The sequence below is a fragment of the Aythya fuligula genome, chromosome 1 (assembly GCF_009819795.1).
Source record: "Aythya fuligula isolate bAytFul2 chromosome 1, bAytFul2.pri, whole genome shotgun sequence".
NCBI lineage: Eukaryota > Metazoa > Chordata > Aves > Anseriformes > Anatidae > Aythya > Aythya fuligula.
The window spans coordinates 1,684,533-1,700,916 of NC_045559.1; the positions used below are offsets into that span (position 1 = coordinate 1,684,533).

At 50.1% G+C, this 16,384-nt stretch overlaps 1 protein-coding gene across 2 annotated transcripts in view; it reads right to left on the reverse strand.

The window, feature by feature from the left end:
* Positions 1-16,384, reverse strand: part of TASOR2 (transcription activation suppressor family member 2) — a 33,890-nt gene that overhangs the window by 12,099 nt on the left and 5,407 nt on the right. For both annotated transcript variants that reach the window (XM_032207619.1, XM_032207620.1), the window contains exons 3-15: positions 14,534-14,679; positions 13,032-13,127; positions 11,403-11,475; positions 10,481-10,572; positions 9,708-9,845; positions 9,453-9,577; positions 9,338-9,357; positions 9,134-9,233; positions 8,333-8,433; positions 7,816-7,919; positions 5,174-5,246; positions 4,977-5,051; positions 504-1,295 (exon numbers count right to left, since the gene is read on the reverse strand). In XM_032207619.1, the coding sequence (XP_032063510.1) occupies positions 504-1,295; positions 4,977-5,051; positions 5,174-5,246; positions 7,816-7,919; positions 8,333-8,433; positions 9,134-9,233; positions 9,338-9,357; positions 9,453-9,577; positions 9,708-9,845; positions 10,481-10,572; positions 11,403-11,475; positions 13,032-13,127; positions 14,534-14,679 (1,935 nt within the window). The remainder of the gene's footprint in view (positions 1-503; positions 1,296-4,976; positions 5,052-5,173; positions 5,247-7,815; positions 7,920-8,332; positions 8,434-9,133; positions 9,234-9,337; positions 9,358-9,452; positions 9,578-9,707; positions 9,846-10,480; positions 10,573-11,402; positions 11,476-13,031; positions 13,128-14,533; positions 14,680-16,384) is intronic.

The window sequence follows — 16,384 nt, forward strand, 5'->3', positions numbered from 1 at the left end:
GGATATTCAGTTGAAGAATGTGGAAAGACTGCTCTAGAAGTGACCAGCAGCAGCAAAATGGTCTTCATCAACTCGATTTGTGCTCCTGATCCAACGGGTTACTGATGCAAATGATCAGAAAGCACTTATTAAAATCAGGCATCGCTTCTTCAGCTCGTTAGAAACCCGTTTTCCTGACCTAGAATGGGTGATCTTCAGGAATTTTATTCCTGCCTGGCACACCGGCACCCCTAGGGTACTTATTTACCTCTCTGAGAACCTCTTGCAGATCCACCAGCAACGGCAGCAGGAGCAGGGCAGGGCAGATCCCGATGGCCTGTGGATCAGAGCTGCCTTCAGCCCCTGTTGTGCACCCCCTGGGCGTCCCCACCCGTCTCCAGAGATCCAGAGATCGCTGGGTGTGATCCACCACCTGAATTTTCACTGAAATCCCCCTCTTTTTCTTTCCAGGCTGAACCAGGGAGCACGGAGACACGGCTACAGATCTGTGACACAGCACTTACCTCTTTTCCTTCTGTGCGGAAACTCTAAATTGGCTAATTTCAGCATGGGCTCGCTCGAGCTGGCCGTAAGCCCCGTTTTTTTGGGAAAGGAGAAGGTGATTTTCTTCTTGGTCGCTTTCCTGTCCCTGCTGCCGTCCCCCCCAGAATGGATTTGCATCTTGAGGGGTGACCATTTCTTCCCGGTGCTGGTCCCAGCGGTTTGGCTGGATTTCCTCTTGTTCTGCTGCATCCAAAGCTCGCTGGCTGAGCTAACGTCTTTCGGGGAGCCTTCACCACTCCAGTCCAGCCCCACAACGGTGGGCTTTGGGTTTTCACCTTCGAGTTTGACTTCTGCTGGTACAGGAGGAGCCGGGTCCGGTGGCAGAGCCAAAGGGCAGTCCCCTTTACGTGCAGCCTCCGAGCTGCAGCAAAGAGAAGGAGCAGCCCCAGCCAAACACCCTAAGGCAGCCGACATTTCCAGCGTGTAGCTGCTGGGATCAGCGAGATAATGCTGCAGCTGGCAGAAAGACTGCTCGGAGCTCTTTGTCGGGGATTTAGTGCATTCATCCTTGGCTGGTGGCAGGTGAGAAGGACAGGGAGCGTCGTCGTTTTGGCCCGAGGTGTGCTGTGCCTTTTGCTCCAGCTTTGCATACTCCTGGAAGTGCTGCTTGATCCGCACGTCGGTGCTGAGCGCGTCCCCCCGGGGAGAAGTGGTGGCTTTCTGCAAGGCATAGCGAAGGCCGGGCAAAACCGAGGCTATTTTCAAGGAGACGTCGCTCCCTCGCCTTTCATCTTTCGGATCGTGCTCTTCAGCTGGGAGAGGAAAAGAAAAAGAATTTTCACTCGTCTTACAAAAGGATTAAACCCCCCCCGAGTCACCTCACCATTAGATGCTAAGAGAACGCTGGCCCCAGGGACAACGTCCTGCTTTGAGAGGTGATTGTCACTGCTGAAGGTAAAAAAGAAATGGCATGTGGGAGTCAAAAAGGAATTAAATGAAGAGGAAAGACTCCCGTTGTATCCGCTAGCCCCATTTGCAGGAAATCACAGCGAGATCGTCCCCTCGCTCTAGCAATTTTAGGACAGTCAGAGCTCTGAAAACGCTTTTTTTCTTTAAACTTGCATGAATTTAGGCTTGCCCACGCTGGGTGTTTAGACTACCACCATTTTCAGACCACTCGTGGGGTTTGTTTCCTGCTCAAATGCAACCCCCAGCAGCTCCATCCCTACCTGCTGCCGGCGTGGGTGGACGCAGAGCACACGAAGCTGCAGAGTTCGTGCTCTGGAGCGGGATGGGGAAAGGCAAGAAGCAGATTGAGGGATAGTACGAACACCCAGGGGATTTTATAAAGCTGGAGGAGGCCTGGTCCTACTGAAAGGAGCTGCGTGTCACTGATTTCAGCAGGAGCAACGTCCTAGCACGTACGGTGTGTGGTGTCATCCAAGCTGTGGGTTTAGATCTCACCAGGATGGACAGGAACAAGTCCCAAGGCTCGAAGGAGCCCAGGCTGGTGGATGGCACGGTGGGAATGGGTTCTGTTTGGTACAATGATGGCACAGAACCACCAAATATTAGGGATTGGAAGGGACCTTGAAAGATAACCCAGCCCAATCCCCCTGCTGGAGCAGGAACTCCTCGATCAGGTCACCCAGGAATGCATCGAGGCAGGTTTTGGATGTCTCCAGAGAAGGAGACTCCACAAGCCCCCTGGGCAGCCTGTCCCAGTGCTCTCAGCCTCACCGTGAAGAAATTTCACCCTATGAACACCTCCCACATTCCAGCTTGTCCCTTGTCCTATCATTAGGAGATCCTGGCTCCGTCCTCCTGACACTTGCCCTTTTCATATTTATAAATATTCACAAGATCACCCCTCAGTCTCCTTCAAACTAAAGAGACCCAGCTCCCTCGGCCTTTCCTCGGAAGGGAGATGCTCCTCTCCCTTAACCAGCCTCGTGGCTCTGTGCTGGGCTCTCTTCCTGCATCCCCTTAGCACCCAGAAATGCCCCGAGAGCCTTTTGGTGGCCTGCCTTCCCTGCACAAGCAAGATTTGTCCAGCTTCACCCTCTGCGAGGCTGCAGACGGTCTGATTCTTTGCACTTGCAGGCTTGGCCCGTGTGTGTCACCACTCAGAGCTTCCTTTTGGCTGCAGGGCCAGGCTGCCAGCCCCAGCATCTTTCCTCGTCACCTCCCTTCCCAGCTAGCCATGCCTGGGGGAACCTGGCTTTCTTCTCCCCTCCTCAGACGCGTGGTTTTCTGCTGCTGCCTGGTGCTGGCACTGCTGCTCCTCCTTACCAGCAAACCCGGGTGTCCCTTCGAGCCTGCCTCCTCCTCTGGCTCGGGGATGCTGCGGCACGCCGGGCTCGTTACGCCCGCCCTACATTCCTGCCGAGCTGTCTGGACAGGAAGAAAAACGCCTTCCGAGGCGAGGCTGCTCCTTCCAAAACGGGAAACATTATTCAGGATTCCACTCCACGCCAAGTGGCTTCAAACGCATCTGTACTTCACCTCCTTTTCTCTTCGCATCCCGCTGCTGTCTTCGGTCACCGTCTCCTTCTGTCCCCCAAACCCTGATGTATTTATCTTCAGAGAAAGGAGAAGCCACGAAGCAGAACTGTTTATAATCCCGGCGAGGAGAGCTCTCGGTCCCGGAGGAGAGTCACGGCTGGCTGGGGTTACGCCACGCGCGTAGGAAGAAACGGGACAGCACGTGCGGGAGCGCTGCTGGCACCGGAGGGAAAACATCTGGAAGCCATCAGAGCTCAGACCGTGTCACGTAACAACACGGAGCATTTTGCTCGACGTTATCCTCTCCCCCTGCCTCTTCACTTCGCTGCCAGCTGCTCCCTGGCTGCCCACACTTTGCCTCCTCTTCGGCATCAACGTGAACCCCGGGCAACGTCTGCTACAGCCCCCGAGCTTCCCACCAAGCAGCCACTTGTGCCCTCTCTGCTTCAGGATGCTCCTGTTTAACCAAACCCCTCTGCTCTGGTATTTTCTCCTCTCCCTGCTGCGGGGATGGATATCTGAGTGGTCAGTTCCCATTTTCAGTCTTATCTCCACGTGTTTTCCCCCTTGGCCTCACCAAACTTTATGCCCTCGCTTCAGGCATCACAGCAAAAACCTTCCTGAACCCAGGCCTGTCCCGGTAGCTTGGATTTCCAGGCTGCCTCTGGATATCCCTGTCTCTCTCCCTTGCCTAAAAAAAGAAATGAGAAAGGCTGCCAGGCTAGCACAGCCACCAGCAGCCTGCCCTTAAAGCCTCACAGACTGAATTCAGGCCTCAAAGACATCTGCAGCTCACACTGCCAAGTTACCATCGCGTCCTCACAAGACTTACAAGCCCACTTCGTGTGCGGATCCCAAAGGAGAAAGTTTATAGCTGCAGGTTAAACCCCAAAAAGGACAAAGCAACCTGTGTTCTGAAGTGCTGGCAGCTTCTCTTGACGTTTCTGCTGATTTTTATCTTCCGGGGAGGGGAGATGGGAATGTCCTGTCCAGCTCCACTGGCAACGCCAGTCATCGCACACCCGGGCAGACTGAAATACCAGGGTGTGCTGGCGTGAGCGGTCTCTTGGCTTGTCCCTGGGATGACTCAACAAAAAGCAAGCCAGAAGTTACACAGAGCAAAAGGCCCTTGTTTATATCCTGCTCGGGGATCTGCAAGGCCAGGAGAGTTCCTGTGGAAGCACACGAAGTGAGAGGTGTGCAGATGAAGCCGTCCGGGCCAGCTGGGCAGTAAATTTATGTCCACAAGAGGAAACTGGAGAGTGAATATTTCCACAAAACCAAAAGATCCAGAGAAAATGCAAATGCCACGGATGCTGAAACTCATTCTAATTTGGAGATTTATGTTCAAACTGGGTCATCTTGAGCTGTGCCTCACCTTGATGGCAGCAAAGCAGTGTGGCTCTGCCCGACAGCATCTCCCTGCTTCCCTCAAATGCCCTGAAGGGAGCAAATCCCCTTCCCTGCCCCTCTTCCCCCTGCCAGCAGTGACCTTTCACAGAGCCCGTTGCATTTGTTATCTCAGCAGAACAATTCACTTATATTTTAGGCTTTTTTCCCCACTGGTTTAGCAAAACACATCACCTCCACGCAGGGTCCAGCAGATGGCATGATGTTTTACCCCCTTATATGACACAGTGCAGGGAGCAGATGCTGCTGAAAACCAACTCAGAGGAAGAAAAGCGATTATTTTTCACTCAAGAACCGCAGAAAAGCAATTATTTTTCACTATTTTTGCCCCTCCTGTGAAGGGGCAAGGATGTGCAGAAGGGTCAAAGCACGGAGACCTGGTTTACATCAGCTTAAAAATGAAGCATGGCTGAACAGATGGGACTCATCTCCTCTTTTAACACCCTTTGCACTAAAGCTGTAGGTGGTGTTGAGCCGAGAAATCAGCTTTTCAAGAGGAACATGTCTGCTAGAACCCTCAACTGAAGATTCTGCACCCAAAATGTGGCATCTGAAGCCAGCCAAGAGAACCTCCCTACCTCTCAGGCACACTGCTCGGGACGAGGTGAACAGAAACAGGGCCAGGAGGCTGACAGGCTCCTTGGGGTCGAATCCTGTGAAGTAAAGCAACAGGTTTTGTTTAAAAAAAAAAAAACAAACAACAAAAGTGCCCGTCCTCTACACTAGGGCAGGTCATTTAAGCCCAAGTGTTGGCTCCTAGGTGGCCGTGCATTACCATCATCCCGTGCCAACGCGGAGGAGGTCAGGAGGATAAGAACTCCTTGATCTTGTAAATATTTGATGATCGCCTGGAACAAACGAAACAGAGTTAGAGCAGCCTCTCCCTGCCCTCCTGAGCACACTTCATGTCACTCAGCGCCGCTGTCAACAAGCCCCGAGTGCTGGTGAACGTGTGCCAACAGCACCAGCTCAACCCCTGCCGAGGCCACCGCCGTGCCACTTGAGTCACTGGGACTTGGAGCCCAAAGTAAGGCTGTTTTCCATTTAAGGCTGTTATTCATCCCAAAGTCCTCCCATCTGTTACTTAAAACAACAGAAATGCTTAGCCAAACCGGCTGCTAGGAACAATTAACGAGCAAGGTTAATAATTTTAGCCCCTTTCGGTTCAAAAGTCCCTGGGCATCTCAGCCACGAAGATTTCTCAGCAGCACGAGGGGAGGGCTTTCCCAGAAGGGGAAGCAAAGCTGGACACGAGCGTCTGAGTCCGCAGCCAACAGCTCCAGGCATGAGCCCGAGTGAGTTCAGTCCCTGCAGCCTGCTTACTAGCAGCAGCAGCATCAAGAAATGTTAAAAAAAATCAAAAAGCTGAGCCTAAGAGACCGCCGTGCCTCTGTCTCAGGAGAGGATGATTGCATGTCTAAAAAGATCCGTGGGCTTATCAAGGCTTTTCTGGGATTTGGGTGTTGCCTAATACCTCGGAGCTGGGCTCGGGCTGCCTTTTCTTCCATGAGGACACCCGTTTGGATCTCTTTCTGCCGTTCAGACATGTCTTTTAAGGGGAACTTCCAGGACATGAGTAACTCCGGGGCTCCTAACGCTCGGAGAAAGCTCGCCGATCCCATTCAGCACACGCAGACATAACGGAGGATTGGACTGGAGCCCAGCCCGCATGACAACGGAGCAGCTTTGGAAATGCTGAACAATTTCAGCGTGATATTCGCTCCTCAGAACGGCAGCTCCTTGCTTCAAACCGTCTCAAGCCAGTGGATAAAAGCCAAGATGTCACCTGGCTCAATGAAACTGCCATCGTTTCTCACCAGCGGGGTGATTTTCAGGCACATGAGGAGGAAAGGCAAGCCACGAGTCAGCAGCTGCCTGACACAGAGCTGAGAGAAGTCACCCTCCACCCAGAGGAGTGCAGCTGGCCTCGAGCAACCCTGCTCGTTCCCAGCTACTCTTTCATTTTCACTTGCAAGCCGGATGCCAGGCTCGCATGCCACGGAAAGGGAAAGGAAACAGAGGGCATTTTTCACCTGGGCTTCTGGGAGTGGCTGTCAGAGGATTCGCCTAAAGCCCTTCTGCAGCACGTTGGGAAGGGAAAAGCACACCCAAAGTGGCTGTGAGCGTGTCCTTGCTGAGATACGGGAGATGATTTAATCCAGACTGACAGGGAAGCTTTAGGGAAACACTGCTCCTGCTGCTTTCAGCACCCAAGCTCCTCACGGCTGCATCTCAACCACCTCATCTTCCCCAGCTCCTCCAGAGTCCAGCTCTGCGAGGCTGGGCAGAAATGAGGAGAAAAGGAGCACAACAAGGTGACGTCCCTGCAGATGCTGGGAACCCCGAGCAGTGCAGCATCAAGTGAACTTCAGCGTGGATGCCACAACCAGGTGCCACCAGCACGAGAAGGGACATTTACCTCATCTATGCTATCTCCTTCTTCATTTCTCCTGTTGGCACCGATAAAAGGCAGTCTCATCAAGGATTTATGGAGGCTGAGAGCCTTTCCTGCAAACACTTGCTCTGGCATGGCAGAAGCACGTTGGTGGGCAGCTCTTCAGCAGTGCCTCACAGCACCAGCCCTTCCAGGCAGGTCGTGGAGTGCTGCCAGCTTACGCTGAGGGGAGGATGTGCCCAGCCAGTTGTGTGTTTTCAGCTGGGAATTTACAACCCTGAACCTACAGGCAGGGTCAGATGGGACAGCGCAACCAGCAGCAGCAAAGCCAAACCCCAAGCACGAATCCCAGCAGTGCTGAGCTCCTCGGGGGCGATGCTCAGCCCCGGGAGTCAAAAGGAGACATGAAGATTGAGCTGGGAGCAGGAAAACCCCAGTGTGCTGGAATAACTCTTATCAGGTCTTATTGTGCAAGCAGCCTTTAGCAACAACAGATGGGAAATTCTCTGTTAAAGCAGAGATAAATCTCAATATCTTCAGAAGCCGCCAAGGCTTCAGCAGCGTAGCTGTGAGGAGCTGAGTGGGGACTATTTTTCAGGCAGGAAAGAAAAGGAAGAAAGGCAGGCACGTGGCAGCTTATGTCTTTTGCTTAATAATTCTCATTCTAGCACTGAAAGCTCCCACTTTCTTAATATCTAAGATCCCCTTGCAGTCCTTGTCCACTATGGAAATGCAAAGACGAGCCAATAAACCAGTCTCATCTGGCACAAAGACAGCCAAAGAGGTCTGCCTGCTACATTTCTGCTCACCCCAGAAATCAGGTCCCAGCTCATAGGGAGCAATCTTCAGGTAGCAGAAAGACTAAACTATGTTGGAGAATAACTAAGCATGAAAATAATACTTAAAGCAGAGAAATTCGTTCCATTTTGCATTATTTCCAAATCTTTCAGTAATGCTCCCAAAGATTCAGAAGAATAAAAGAGTATTTTCCTGCCAGAATGAAAACGTTTTAAAATACTTACCAAGTCCCTTTTCTTTAGATTTTCTAATAATTGATTCATTTTATGTTGATCCTTATTTGCTATTTCCACTTCATATAGACTGAAGTAAACGCCCTGGAAGCAGACTGCAGACAAAAGAGAGAGAACTTCATGTTGAATGTCTCTTGCATCAACTCCAAACAACCAAGCACTCCCCTACCAGGAAGGTGGGGGTGCAATTGATGGAAGCACTGGTTTTGTTTCGTATTTTTTAAAAAAGAAAAGCGAAAAACAAACCTGTTATCAAGATTTCCTAATTATAAGACATACGCATTGATATTATAGTGAGTTTCCTCTTCAACCCTTGTTTCATAGATGTTTCCTATCCTAGCTCTGCAGCTACAAAAAGCAATTTGAGTGATGCTGCAGGAGGTGCTGGGTCAGACCCCGAGAGGTGGAATGTCCCTCACCTCACTGGGAAATCACGTAAGAAATTTTGTTTTCCTGCAAATCCCAACTGCAAACATCCCCTGCAAATGCTGGTGGGTTTTACACTCACCTTCATTCTCAATGTAATTTCTTTTCCCAAACGCAGCTTCTGGCAGCTTTTTCTTCAAGTCAGACAGCCCCATGACGTGGTTAATGTCCAGGTTGGGAGGCCTGTGGGGAGAAAGCAGCGGGGCTCACGTGCAGAAAAAGCTCTCAGGATTAAGCCCAGGTGTAGCCCTGTCACTATGAACCACTCCAAACACTGATATTTGTGCCCTGCTACTGGCTGTTCCAAGTCGTTACCTGCTGGATGGCCCCTGACTAATGAAGATTTTAAATACCTCCCTTTTTTTGAATGCCACTTACCTCAATAATTTATTTGCCACCGTGCCAATCTGTAAACACAATTGGCTAACTTTATTTGCACTGTCAGGAAGCCCACTTCTCACAAGGAGAAATAATCCCCAGCAGGGGTAATTGTTTCAGAATAAACATGCCCGAACTGTTAACATAACAAAGTGGTGACAAAACGCAGCTGTTTCCAGCTGCTGTAAGAAGCCTGATCTCGTGTCCTCCTCCAGCTGCTACTGTGTGTGACACCACACTGCTGGCTGCCCCAAATCCCTTCCTGACCCTGATAATTCCCCCGACTGCGTGTAAGGTAATTTGGCACAGCTGCAAGAAGCTGTTGTTCAACGAAAGGATGGGGCAACAGACACAAAATTGGCTTTTCTGGTCCATGGATACCCAGGTGCTGGAAGCCAACCTGCCTGCTAAGGACCCCAAGATAATCCCCAAAGGGTCGGTAAGAGTGGTTGCAACGCTGCACACTCCAAATATTGCACAGAAAGAAGAGGAAAGAGCAACTTACAGCTGTGCTGGGATCGTGGAGCTGTACGGGGTCCTCAGGGCAATGTTGCACAAGAGCTGGCCCCGGATGGAGAGCTGCCCCCTCCACGGGCAGTAAAATGCTACTGGCAAAAGAGAGAACGGCTCAGAAAAAGCAGGAAAAAAGAGGAGGGCGAACAGATAAAGGCACATTTATCAAACAAAGCCACCTGCCAGATGTCCTTACCTTTGTGGTTAGGCTCAGGTCTAGAGAAAAGGGAGAAAAAGAAGAATATTTAGCAACGGGAAGGGGAAAAACAGCTCACAAAAATAGTGTTTTGGAAGGACAGCAAGCTGCTTACAGGCTCTCTCTAGCTAAGACGGGCATCTCCTTCGGCTCTCTGTACTGGCAGGTGATGACTATGTAGGGGCAGATCTGCCTGGGGCGCTCCGCAGCGCTGCCGTCGGACACTTCATACACGTAATACTAGGGGGAGAAGGGAAACAGATGAAAATACGTGGTGGAGAAGGAGCAAAGGCAGCTCAGCCAACGCTGTGCTCCCCTGCTGCCTGCACGCCAGCTGTCTGCACAGTCCTTCTGCTCCAAAACCCCATACCTGGCTCTGCTCAAAGGCCTGGCAGGGGCTGGCCTTTGACGGGACGATGTTCTTGCTCACGGCGACGTGGCAGTCGTAGCCGGGAGAGGGGCAGGTGTAGCTGGTTGTGTAATTCTCAGACACCACCTTCACCTTTCCCTGGGCAAGCAAATGGAATAGTAATTTAAAAAAAGAATACACAAAAGCGTTGGCAGAGACGTATTTTGAAGGACCCCCGAATCATCCTCTTCCCTAAAGAGCAGTGTTCTCGTCTTGAGGGGGCTGTGGGTGTTTGAATCCTTCCAAACAGGAGGGGATGACTTGTCTGAGCTTGGTTTGGCACACAAACCAGCTCTAATGAGAGCCAAGAGGAGCAAGGTGCTTTCACAGCCTGCTACGGAGAGCAGGAGCCAGTGGGGAAGTGAGAAAGGGGCCCTGCGCCAGCCCCATGGAGGAAGGGAGTCCCTCCTTAAGGAGGAACTCGAGCTTCAAACTGTCTCAAACTGTAAAAATGCATGAAAGTTTGGGGGAAAAAGTGACCCTAGTGGAAATTTCTGATCACAGGGGTGGCATTTGGAAGGTTTTCTGCATCCCTGAGCCACCAGCCAAGCCCAGCCTGATGTCTTGCTTTCTAGTCTGGCGCATCCCATAGTCAAAAATCCCAAAGAGCTCTTGAGAAAGCTGACTTTACACCCTACCCCACCACACTGCTGGGCACCAACGTGTCCTTAAAAACCCCCTGCATCGTACACTGATTTAGGAAAACCACTCCACAAAAAAAAGTTGTGTTTTACCTTAATTAGCTTGCAGATGACAATATAGCCTGATTTCCCATGGTACCAGGGTCTCGGAAGAAGACAGTCGGCGTACTTGGATATATACACCCCTGTGAAACCAAAGCAATGCAAGATAGCATGAACGGTCTGTCGAGAAATGCTGAGTGCTGAAAAACCTGTCAAGAGGAAGCTCCTGTGAAAGGGATTCTCTGAAGAGCCAGCGCTGCAAACCTCATTGGACTCTGCTGCCATAAAAAGGGCGAAACTCTTTTTGACTCTCTTCCTATTTTGCCTGCTGGTGTGGAACAGCATTTTATGTTTCAGGGTCAGCTCTGGGAAAGGAGTGAGCAGTTCACTCGGGTTTCTTTTGGGACAAGAGCCCGGTTAGTTTCAGTTTTGTCTGCAACACGTGAGAGTGCATGAAAACGTACCAAGCAAGGGCTTGTGTCTCCTAGGAAGATGTGACAAAGGGCTTCTATATTTGCGGACAAGATGGGTGTTGAAGTACTTTGGGGGAATATGGGGACAAGCCAGGGCTGCGAAGGGCTTTGGCACATCCTGATCTGCTCTGGTTATTAACAGGACTGCTGGCAAAAGCTCAGCACGGCGGTTCTGAAGAGCAAACCGGTGTGCAGAGCTGCCAAAAAGTCATTTTGGTGACAAAAAGGTGGTTATTAACACAGGAAAAAAAGCCTGAAATGGAGAGCAGAAGAGACAGTACACTTGCTGGGGAAGATCCTCATCTGGTTGAGGGGTCAGAAGGAAAACACTGCTCCTTCCTTGATCCAAACAAATGCAATTTCTCTGGAAAGAAACACGTGTGGCTCTGTGGGTCTTTGCAGCAAATAGCCAGGCAGTACCAGGAGTTTTCTCTGGGCTTTTGCTTTTGTTTTTAAAGGAGTTTATGTCTCCAGAAGAGTGACTGAATGGAAAATCTTACCTTTTGCTGGATCACCAAGCATGGAAATAGAGCTGCTGTTAACTCGGAGGCCTGTCTGACACACTTCTTTGGCCTTCAAAAGAAGAAACAGCCTCTTTTACTGCCTGTTTGCAAAGGTAAGGGGCACAGCTACCTAAATCTGCAGTACAACAGTCAGCAGAATACTTGCAGCGGGCAAGTCAACTACAAATCACTGCAGAGCCAAAACACATGCAGCAAAAACACTCCTAAACGCAACAGCCACCGAAACCAACAGGAAGAAAATGTGTCATTTTGGGTGTGAAATGCTGAGTGTGCTGCTAAAGGACTGCTCCAACAACCTCCGTGGAAACAGAAGCGTTTTCTGCATCCGTGGGGCGAGGGAAAAGCTTCAGAAAACCTGGAGAAAATCCAGCATCTCCAGAAAAGGGTGCAAGCATATGGCTGGACTTTGCACTTTCTTTATGTGCACAGGAAATTTGTTGAAAGATAACCACAACGGGGTTGGCATGAACGGCAAGGACACTTTCTGCTCCGTGCTTACACCCGCATGGGGCACAATTGCTGCCTTGGGAGTGCCTCACCCACTGTGGTTTAATCCAAACGGATTCCTTAAAGCACGCAAAGACCAAATTTACCTTGACCAAAGAGTGACAACAGGAGCAGCCAGTTTGAACTCATGGTGGGTGAGAAATTAAGGCAAATTGGTCAAACTGTCCTTGGCATCTTTATAAGCAACACGGAGAACTTATCTAATCTCTGCCTCCTAAAAGCCACGTGTTTGGTCTAGATTATCAAGCTAGACTCCTTCTCCGAACAACAGAGGGAGGAACCTCCAGGCAGCAAATTAGCTCAGGGATTTTAGGTGCCTATAACAGACGAGGTCTCGAGCTCCCTCTTTCCTGTACGAGGAGCCCAGTCACTTGGCACAGACAGTGCTGAATTTCAAACAGCTAAACCAAAGCTGGCCAGTTCCTGCTCCCCGGTTTTGACTGAATGTTGTTTGTTTTGATGCACCTTAATCCAAACTGGACAGAATTAAACTGCATTCAGGCCAATCTCACCCTGAACAAAACCATCCCTGCAGGGATTTACCGTGGCATCACTGAAGAATGTTAAAAGTGAATACCCACTAGACTCCCTGAGCATCCTTGTGCAGGCAAACTCTTCACACAAAATCAAAAGCTTCCTTGTGAAACATGGGCAAGAAAACTATTTCTAACATAAGACTCTCTTCCCACGTAGATAGGGAAACCAAGGGAACTTGTCCAAAACCATCTGATAAACTCCTGCCTTCTGTCACAGAAATGTTTTTCTCTTCTAATTGTGTGTGGAAGGTTTTCACCTGCCCGTACTTGACCGTAAACTCACTGGAACAAAGGAAGACTTCTTATAGCTCCCTGCAGAGGGCAAAGGAGACCTCAAACCGTGATCAACTAGAGAGTCTGAAAACAGGATCCATCACTAAACCTCCCGGGTGCTGCTTTCAGAACCTGCTTTGGAATATTTATGCAGCAGCAACTGCGCAGGTAACCAGGGTGTGAAAAGCCAGGACACTCTGTCGACAGAGCTGCCGGGCTTTTGTGGGAAGGAGCCCATGTGCAGGCACTTGGCATCGACCTTCTGAGCTGAGTAAACGTTTTAGGTTACCTCTTCTTCATTGTCAAACAGGAGAAATGCAAAGGTCTCCTCCAGCTCCTCCTGGCTGTAGCCGGCGGCTTCCTTTGCTTGGACAAAAGCTTTGAGCTGCAGAAAACACAACAACAACACCTGGTTCTAGTCCATTCGTGCCAGAGCCAAGTGACTGAGCAGTAAGAGAAGGTGTGTTGCCCACAGACCTCCAGCTGCACGGGCATCCCCTTCCCCAGGCACACGCACACCAAATATCCCACAAGAACCCCAATCTGTACAGCTCTCTGACTCTATTTTGTCCCCAGAAGAATATTTAATATCCTCCAAAGGAGAGCAGGCACATCCAGCCTCACAGCATCCCGCTGTGGCACAAAGGTGGCCGTGGCTGTGTGCATCCCAAGAAAATCCATCTTTAAAAAAAATCCATCTTTAAAAAAAATCCATCCTTAAAAAAAATCCATCTTTATTCTTCCTCGCCCCTCTCACCAAGCTGCTCGGGAGCTTTTCAAGCATCACATTTAGTGGCCAGCTGCAGCCATCAGCGGACAAATCAACCATGGATACCTACATGAGTGGGGATGCTTGGAGATGTTTCTCTAGCCTGGGAAGCCTGAATTATTTGATCAGAGAGCAGATGCTGTCGTGCAGCTACAGCTCAGAGGGTTTGGCTCCAGCCAGATCACAAATTACTCTGGTTTCTTTTGTCTGATGATTAAAGCAGCACACGTTCCCAGTGCTGGCAACAAATAGAGAGCTGTGTCCGTGATGTTTTTGGGCTTTGCTAAAAGAAGTTGTGGAAGGATGTTGTTTTTTTTTTTTTAATGGGATTATAAGATAAGAAAACAATAGTCTTATCACTGCTTTTGCTTATTTTGACTTCAGAACTCAAAACAACTGACTTGCTTCCTGATTCCCCAGCTTTTCAGCCAGTGAATTCCCTGGATCTAAGCAGCCAAGATCTCTAAGCTCTATTTAATTTATGACAAGAAGCAGACGGGTCAGCTCCTGCCCTCAGAGGAGACAGCTCATCTTCCACGCCAATGGCAACGAGACTGGCGGGATGAAGGCATTTAAAAGTGGTTCCACAAATGACCCCAGACAGCTGGAAGAGGGATATTTGGGGTTAAACCTGGTGCCTGCAGAGGTACGAGGGCAGAAATACCATGTGGACATCTGCCTTGCTGTGAAATCAGAGCTATACGTGACGTGCAGTGCCGTTAAAACCCTGCAACCAGGCATCACAGCTGCATTTCAACCAGCTCCACGAGCTCCTGAAGTTGGCTGAATTCTCCTCTGTTCCTGATCAGACTGGGAAGGAAGGAGGAGAAGAAAGCAAAGCAAAGGCTCTCCCCAGCCAGGAACTACAAACGGGGCTCTGCAAGGCAGGCAGGTGAGCCAGACGCTACAGAGGAAGGACAGATGTGCCAATAAACCAAAATTTACAGCCCTACAGCCCCCCAGTTGGGGCCCCAAAGAAACGCCACCGTTTCCTGAGCTTCCAGCTCTCCCAGGGGTCTCACCTCGTTCAGAAAAACTGCGTTTTCCACCAGAATTGCTTGGCTGTACTGAAACCCATCCTGAGACGTCGAATCCAAGTAGCAGCTTTGCAGCACTGAAACCGCTGTCTGCAGCAGGGAGCTCGACTCTTGTGACTCCGGATTAAAACCTTGGGGAAGGAAAAGCCAAATTTTAATCCTGGTCGTTCCCAGATGGGTGCGGGGCCACAGCAGAGCCGGGTGGCAGCTGGCTGTGACTCCCAGCACGCTGATTTAACAAGCCCAGATCTCCACGGAGCTGATCTATCAGCTCTGAGCCTCCCACTGGGACGTCTCCAGCAGCTCCCCTCCAACCACGGAGCCCCCAGGTCTTGCTCTGAAAGCAAAATTCACCCTCAGCCAGGAGGAAAAGGGGCTGCCTGTTGGCTCACGAGCTCTTAAACGTTCTTTCTTTGCAACAGGAAAAAAAAGGGAAATCGTTAACAACTGCCAAAGAAGCAAAACCTGCTGGCAAATTAACTTTACGGCCTCTGAGCAAGGTCAGGGTTTTTTTTTCTTGTGTTAAAAACTTGCTTAGATTTGTGGCGAGCTCCTGCAGGCTGCGAGAGCTGACGTCTGCACACAGCTGCTCCGTGGCCAGGTTGGCTTCTTGGGGTTATGGGTTTTGCTCTAAAGGTCTTCATGAACGTGGTTTGCAGTGCCACAAGGGCAAAACCTCCTGCACAGCCCCATCACGCAGCGCTTTCCCAAAGCCCAAACCCCTCGCCAGGTATCTCCTAAGGAAAACATCCCAATAAGACACCTCCCAGCAGCAGCCCACCAAGAAGAGATCCCAAAGCAGCCACCAAATGAAACACGCAGGCAGAGACAAAGGAAAGCCCTGCAATATTTACGCTCCTGCTGCTGCTAACATCCAAATATCAATTAGAGCAGCCGTGGAGAAACACAGGAAATCCTGGGCTCGGTCCCTGTTGCAGATTTACAAAGCTTTACTGCTGGTGATGATTCACGACCTACGGGATTTGAAATCTCGAGCCGAGCTTGCAACACAGACACGCTGGAAAAGCTGATTGCTTACGACCCCGGGAACTTAAAAAAAAATATATAAAAGCAATCATTTGTGAGAAGCGTGGAACCTCCAGACCTCGAGCCAAGGTGTTTCATGCTGGCTGCTCTTTAAGAAAAACCTCCCAGCATTTTTTGAAGACAAACAGGTAAGGTCCCACTTCAACCTCCAGAGCAGAAAGGCCCACAAGGAGGATAGCATCAGGTGCTGCCTTGCGGCCTCTTCGGGGTTTTAATCCTATATTTAAAGGGTTGGTTGTCATCTTTCCCTCCCCTCAACTTAAATAAGTAAATAAGAGAGAAGTATTTAGAGAAATAACAAGATTTGTGACACAGGCGAACTACTCAGGGCCAATAAAGGATTTTTTTAAAAGGGGCAGAGGAAAATATCAGCTAGAACTGTGTGCATCCAGATAGAGACAGCGTCTGCCCCGTGCCAAGCAAACTAAAAATGTGGACATGGCAAAAGGTGGGGGGGAAACGCTATAAAAACATGTCCAGAAATACAACACAACTGGGCTCTCAGGGCAGAAAAATAAAAGATGAAGAGGTCTTGCAGACCTCTGCCTGTATTATTTTCTCTCTTGGAGCCTAACGAGGATGGGAAGGGATAAGTTTGCTCGTCTTTTTCCTTGCTTGCCTCTTGTTTTGCTTTGTCTCTGACTCCCTCTTGCATCCCCTCAATCTCAAGGCAGCAATCAGCGAGTTCAGCCTCCCCCAGGTAAATCAGAGCGGGGAATTGTGTCCCAGCTCTGCACAAACACAAAACTAGAAATAAGAAGAGAAATATTTGTGTCCAGAGCCCCATCC